This window comes from Lactuca serriola, chromosome 2 (assembly GCF_051521515.1).
Source record: "Lactuca serriola cultivar US96UC23 chromosome 2, Lser_US96UC23_V15, whole genome shotgun sequence".
Classification (NCBI taxonomy): Eukaryota; Viridiplantae; Streptophyta; class Magnoliopsida; order Asterales; family Asteraceae; genus Lactuca; species Lactuca serriola.
This window is the reverse complement of record NC_136409.1, coordinates 127,797,063-127,804,570: the sequence shown is the minus strand read 5'-3', so window position 1 is coordinate 127,804,570 and position 7,508 is coordinate 127,797,063. Positions and strand designations below refer to the sequence as shown.

General features: G+C 26.9%; 1 protein-coding gene across 1 annotated transcript; it reads left to right on the top strand.

The window, feature by feature from the left end:
- The first annotated feature begins 2,180 nt into the window (after positions 1-2,180).
- Positions 2,181-5,543, top strand: LOC145086787 (IQ domain-containing protein IQM2-like). The gene is made up of 9 exons (XM_079024626.1): positions 2,181-2,338; positions 2,665-3,050; positions 3,146-3,260; positions 3,355-3,420; positions 3,539-3,627; positions 3,710-3,800; positions 3,895-4,134; positions 4,298-4,399; positions 4,696-5,543. The coding sequence occupies exons 2-9, from the start codon at positions 2,716-2,718 to the stop codon at positions 5,326-5,328; spliced, it is 1,671 nt and encodes a 556-aa protein (XP_078880752.1). The 5' UTR covers positions 2,181-2,338; positions 2,665-2,715; the 3' UTR covers positions 5,329-5,543.
- The last annotated feature ends 1,965 nt before the right edge of the window (positions 5,544-7,508 follow it).

Below are 7,508 nucleotides of genomic sequence, written 5' to 3'. Positions count from 1 at the left end.
ATTTCAATTAAAACAACTTATTATTGGATTGATGTTTGAACCATTGTAAGTGATTTGTTGAGTCTAATTTGTTGTATTCATAGAGGAGCATCTTAACTTCTTGAAAACAAGGACATTTCCCATGAAACTCATTGAAACTTGAGTGAATCGATCACTCATCACATTGTTATCCAACGCCCTTAACTAACGAATCAAAATCATATATATACACATCATCTTTAAGCCAATTGTTTAACAAATTTCTTTGTTTTATTTTGGTAATATGCATATGTGCATAGATCCGAAAAGTACGTACTTGTTGTGTTTTTCCAAACCGGTTGTTTTACGATTGAAAGATGATATACACATAAGATTTAGGTAGTGTTTTGAATGAAAAATATTATATTAATAAAAAAGTTATAGGATTCTTAGAATTTTTTTAGTTCCTCAAAGATCTTAATTACCTCAATCATATGTGCATTTTATTTATATATAATATAAAATGTTATTTATATAAACTAATACCATTAGCTTGTTTATTCCACTAGGCATGTTTGTTATGATCTCCCAAGGAAAAAGTTGAATGGTTACTTTAATTGAAATAATTATTTTTGTCATGATGGAATCATTGAAGCGTTTTCGTATGAACAGTGATTTATTTTATTTTGCTTATTTTTATGAGCATGTTTTTTCACTTCTATTGAATAGGATAAAAGTTCTAATGTAACATTTTCTATTATATAACCATACAAATTATTTTTAATTGCATGATGTTAGTGAAATTATAAATTTTCTGATCTACACATAATTTCGTATTATATTTTTATCTACATTTTACTGAACTTTTGTTATCTCAAATTTTTATGATTGGGAACAAAAAAAACATAAATAATAATTAAAAAGAATACATAAAATAGTGTTCAAAGTAACATATCGAACAAACATGATTTACTCAATATGTTGTATATTTTTTTTATTTGATCAATTTCATTCATTCAATTTAATTAAAATTTTTTGATAAATTTAAAGAAAGAAAATAAATAATGGATAGAGTTGTGAAAATTATTGAATGCAAATTATTTTTTGAAAAAACATCTAGAATAACCATTTTTTTTTAATTTCCTCAATTTCATCAAACAAAATGTTACCTCCTTATTTATAACATAAGTAAATTTTGAGTATTAAGACTTTTAAAAAAAAACAAAATAAACTTTTAGATCAACCATTGTATTAAATACTAATATCATGACAGTTGTAGATGACCATGCAATGTAATGCATGATTTTTTATTTATTTTATTTTATTTTAGATTTAATAAAATCCATTAAATAAATAAATAAATACTGATTTCTCTTTATAGGTGCTTGGTTGTTTGGTGACCTAGTCTTAAGATCCCGCACCTCTTTCAACCAATGCTCACTTGGCATTATAAATAAATTCAAAAAATAGGTAGTAGTGTAATTAAAAAAAAATTAATACTCATATTCTCAAAATAAATAAGTTTTATAATAAAAGTTAATGAATAAACTTAGGCAAAGTACTTCCACATTTTGACCTTTAATTCAAAAATAAGGTTTTTATTAACTTGTGGATTCAAATTTTTATTGATATTGAAGCTAACAGTATCTTTCTATGATATGACAATTCACAATTGTGAGTATGCATGGCATGAAACCATAAATCTCATTTCTTTTTCTAAAAAAATCCCAAAATATATATTATCAAATACTTCATTAAACATGTGATGCTTAATTTAAAAGATTTAGTTAGTATTATTGAAAAATCATAATTGTTATTCCAAAATAGCTATCTTTACACGATATGACAATTGTAAGCATGCATACTATAAAACCATAAATCTCATTTTCTTTCCTAAAAGATCGAAAACTACATATTTTATTAGATACCATTTTCAAACATGCAATATATCTTTCTTTCTTTTTTTCAAAAGTAGTTAGTATTATTGGAAAAGAAAAGATATAAACTATAAAGTCTTCATTAACTTGGCTTTATATGTTTAGGCAAAAGGCCACTTGTTATATAAAGAGTCTCATTGTAATTTTTAACTTGGAAAACAAGTGTTATTATTCCACGTGCCCCTCTCTCTCTCTTCACGACTTTCTCTCTCACACACTAACACCATGACTATGTGATGGCTTTTATATAAAGACTCCAACTTTTGCGATTATAGACATTGAAGAAAGTACAACAAGCACACACCAACTTCTCTTGACTCTACTACTCTACTTGCTTTGTAATCTTTGATTCAAAAAGGGCAACAAAAAGATACAAAAACAGAGCATCCAATCAAAATCTGTCATCTTCAACCCTACCCATCAAATCAAAATCCTTTTCAAAGGTAACTCACTCATTCATCCTCTTATCTCTTAATCTCTTCCATTCTTGTGGAATTCTTTTGTTAGTCAAAGATATGGGATACATCATGTATCATATATCATATATCAGTATAGTATCCTTGTTGCTTTTTGTATATGCCTATAAGGTTCTCGACGAAATGCGTCAATGGCGTTTCTTTTTGCGTCTGCGCATTTCAAATCATTGATAGTCAAACCTTCGATTTCGTAAATGGCGAATTTGTACGAATTTGATGGGAATGTTAAATGTATGATCCGATCTCTGTTAATTATCGAATTGGGTAATTAATGCGTCGCATTTAATTTACAGGGGAAATCAAATCTCACAGCTGTTCAAAATCAAATCATCTTTCTGAGTTGCATGGGGCTATCATTTTCGTGCCCCTATACTGCGTTCACAGATTTAGAAACGATTTCAAATTCCATCAGTTCGAAGAAAGATGAAGTTAACAGTATCGATGGATCTATCATCTCTGAATTTTCGACTCAAGAAACAGAATTAGATTACGCGAAAATGAAGGAAATGTGTAACGGATTATCAGGATTCGACAATGTGATTGATGAATTCACGAAAACCTCCATTTTTGATCCTGGAAGCCCTGAACATGAAGCTGCAATAAAGTTACAGAAAGTTTATAAAAGCTTTAGAACGAGAAGAAAGCTCGCAGATTGTGCAGTTCAAATTGAGCAAAGCTTGTATGAGTTTCTTTTTTTTTTTTTCATTTTTTTATAATCCAATTATTTTATCATCTTTAATTTTCATTAACGTAGTTTTATATATAATTATATAGGTGGAAGCTTTTAGATTTTGCAGAATTAAAAAGAAGTTCTATTTCATTTTTCAATCTTGATAAACAAGAAACTGTTTATTCACGTTGGTCAAGAGCTAGAACAAGGGCTGCAAAGGTATAAATTGAAAAACTAAATTAAATATTTTATTAATTACATATTTTAAAAAAATAATAATAATAAATAAACAAGTTTTATAATTTTTTTTCAGGTAGGAAAAGGTTTATCAAAGAATAGTAAAGCCCAAAAACTTGCGTTGCAACATTGGCTCGAGGCTGTAAGTGAATTAATTAATTAATTAATTAATTAATCTCAAATATTTTAAATTATGATTTATGATACTCAATATATAATTTTTATATAATTAATAATCAATATTTATATAATTATAACAGATTGATCCAAGACATCGTTATGGCCACAATCTTCATTTTTATTATGGAAAATGGTTGCTCTCTCAAAGCAAAGAGCCTTTCTTTTATTGGTAATTAAATATTTCCATATTTATATTATTCATTTTATAATATTTAAAACTCTTTAAATCTAATATATAATTTTTTTTAAAGGTTGGATATAGGAGAAGGAAAAGAAATAAATCTCGTTGATAAATGTCCTCGATCAAAGCTTCAACAACAATGCATCAAATACCTTGGCCCCGTATGTAATTTAATAATTTTTTATTAAGTCAAATTTTTTTTTTTAAAATACAAAATTTTTATAAAAATTTATTATTTATGATGTCGATGTATAGATGGAGAGAAAGGCGTATGAAGTTGAAATGGAAGATGGGAAGTTGTTATACAAACAGACGGGTGAGTTTGTTGATACAACAGGCGAACCAAAAGGTGCCAAGTGGATATTTGTTTTAAGCACATCAAAAATTTTATATGTTGGAATAAAGAAAAAAGGGTCTTTTCAACATTCAAGTTTTCTTGCTGGTGGGGCCACGTTAGCAGCTGGGAGAATCGTTGCTGAAAAAGGAACCCTAAAGGTAATTTTTTTAGTAACAATTTTTTTTATTAGGACATTATATTTCGAAAAAATGTACAAAATATAAATATGAAATTGGTATAATTGAATATATATTTCAGAGTACATTATTATTTTTTGCATTGAAAATCTAATTTACTTTGTTTTTTTGTTTTTTTCATTAGGCGATTTGGCCTCATAGTGGACATTATCGTCCTACACAAGAAAATTTTCAAGATTTTGTTTCATTTCTCCATGAAAACAATATAGATACGACAAATGTTAAGGTAAAAACACACAATTCAAAATCATTTTTTAGGGTTTTATGTAGAAAAGTCTTATTATTTTGGGAAAATTTTTGATAAAGTTGAACTTTTTTTTAACAGAAAAGTCCCGATTATTTAATTTTATACGATGATCTTTCATTTCCTATTAAAATAAAAATCAGGACTTTTCTGTTAAAAAAAATTAGGACTTTATCAAAAAATTTCCCGAAATAATGAGACTTTTCTGTATAAAACTTTTTTAAAAAAAAACATATTATACGATATTCGTTCTTATATATATTTTTTTATATTCTCAGATGGATTCAGATGAAGATAAAGATAAAGATAAAGAATTTCATGTCAATCACATCAATAGTGTTCATGTAAGAACACATTCATCAGAAGAAGAAGGAGAAGAAGAAGAACCAAAAAACGATGATCATATTATAAAACAAATTCAAAAAGACGAAATTACCCTCGAGATACCAAACATCGATGAAACTATTATTCCCCTAAACAACCAAGAAACAATCTTGGATGGATATGAAGCAGCAGAAGATTCATTCAATTTACAAGAAATCAAAACTCCATTAGCACATGATCATCAACTTTCGGATGATGAAGAAGATGAAGAGGAAACAATCATTCAAAGGATTAATTCAAATCAAAATTCAAATTCTTTACAATTAGGAAGACAGTTATCTTGTAAATGGAGTACAGGAGCTGGACCTCGAATAGGTTATTTACGAGATTACCCCTCGGAGTTACAATCACATGCATTAGAAGAAGCTAATTTGTCACCAAAAAGTGCCCCATGTAGTCTTAGGTATACTAACACAATGTTATGTACAAGTCCTTTTTCTTTTGAAAATAGGAGTTTGTTGAGAAGAAATAAGAGACCTTATAGGACACAATCAACTCCATTAGATATTCGATGCATAGATTTTTAGAAAAAGTCATTGATTTTTTATTTTTGAGTTAGGGAATTGTTTGATTAAAATTTGTTAATTCTTTTTTTGTTTTGATGTTAGGGATTCTTTAGAAGTTCAATCATGTATACAACCTTTAGTTTTCTTCTTCTTTGTACAAAATACATATGGAAAAGGAAAAGGAAAATGTAGATGTGTGTACATGGGTTGTAATGAAAGATTATTCTTTTTTGACATTTGTCCTTGCAAATGTGGAAATATTGGGTTGTAATTTATGATAGAGTTAATTTAAAATAGAAGCAACATTTTTGGTATTTTTTTCGGTATAAGTTCAAGATTTTCTTACCTTTTCATTTTGGCCATTTTCTCTGGTTATTATTTGGTAAAACGGTTTTTTTTCCCAATAAATAATTGAAATGATGTGTCTTTTTATAAAAATATAAGTTTATGCTTATTTGCATATTAAATTACAAAAATGGTCCTTGTTATATATCAAAAGGGAGGGGTTGATAGACAATGATGGAGTGGCACTAATAATAATAATAATAATAATAATAATAATAATAATAATAATAATAATAGTCAAGAAAAACTACAACTAAAAAATTAAATTAAAAAGATTCACTACGATAAATAGGATGACAATTTGACATTTGTAATATGTCCTATTTATTTTGGGTTTTTCAACTAAAAGTGAAAGTTAAAAAAATGTTGAAACTAACAATAACTTTTTAAAACATTAAATTAAACATTCTAATATTAGATGGGTTTACAACGATATTAGGCCTTAAGTAACCAATTGGGTTACATGATTAATGAATTCAAAAGACAACTATATTATTTTGGATCAATAATTTCAATTTAAATAATACAATAAGAAATAAATAACAAGTGTGTACTTCTATGTACCACAATGAGATCAATAGAATAAAAGTCAAAAGGTGTGGTTTAGAACCCCCCACAAAAGTCCTTGAAAACCCAATATTTTGGTCCATTATTTCAAATTTTATAATTTAAAAAGCTCTACTTATCTTGAAGGTCCACATTTTCGTTAGGCAGTGGAACATGGAAAGTACATGTGATTGAGATGCACAATCTTCATTTTTAATTATTTTCTAAAGCTTGACACCAATTTCAACTTCCATGTTTTCACGTTTGTCACCATAAATAAAGCAATGGTTATTTACAAATTTGATCCCCATATTTACCAAAAATTGCAAGTTTAGTCTAAAATTTGAAATTATCCTAATGTCATCCTTAAGTTTGTATTTCATTATGAATATCATAAAAAATGACTTCAAATTTGTAGTGAACTTACGATTTTGTTTAAAGAACAAGGACTGTGTGTCTATGTTTGTAATGAAATGCACGCTTAAAGACGATATTGGTGTAGTTATAAAATTTAGACTGAATTTACAACTTTAGTAAAACCTAGGGACCAAATTTGTAATTTACTCTAAAAGTAAAAAATAAAAATAAATGACGTCAGACTTTAGGGACGTCTCGAGTTTAGGTCACAAAAGTTTTCACGTAAATCTATATATTTGATTCCTTATTTAATGTATGTTTGATAGGTATGATCTGTCACAACATACCTCTATTGATAATTGTAGGCATTTTGCCATTGTATATTGTGCCATGTTTTTAATATTTCATATAATAACAAGAGTAATATATATAATAAAAGTCATTATATATGTTTTTTCTTGTTGCATTTTAACCTTATTTTATTTTAGTCAATCAATAAAGTCATATATCTTTAAAAAAAACTCCACTGCAATCCTATATTTTCAGTTGAACATGTATTAAAGTCATATATCTTTAAAAAAATATTTATTAATCTACATGAACTTTCTAGAATGAATTCTTATATGCGTACATTCTATGCATATAACCTGCTAAACAAGCAAATATAGAGCCATTTCAAGAAGCATAACGTTAATTTATAGATTACATATTATGATGTCATGTAGATAAGTAAGTTATATTAGTTTTAACACATTATAAACCATAAGGAAAATAAAGGGTCACAATAGTTGTGGTGGAAAATTCTTTGAAAATACATGATTTTTATTAACCAAAATAAAATATAATAGTTAAACTGTAAAGAAATATAATGACTTTTACATATATTATCTTAAATAATAAAGTTGGTCTTTTGAAAGAAAGAATATGCACTTTTATCTTTTTTCTTTTAAGCC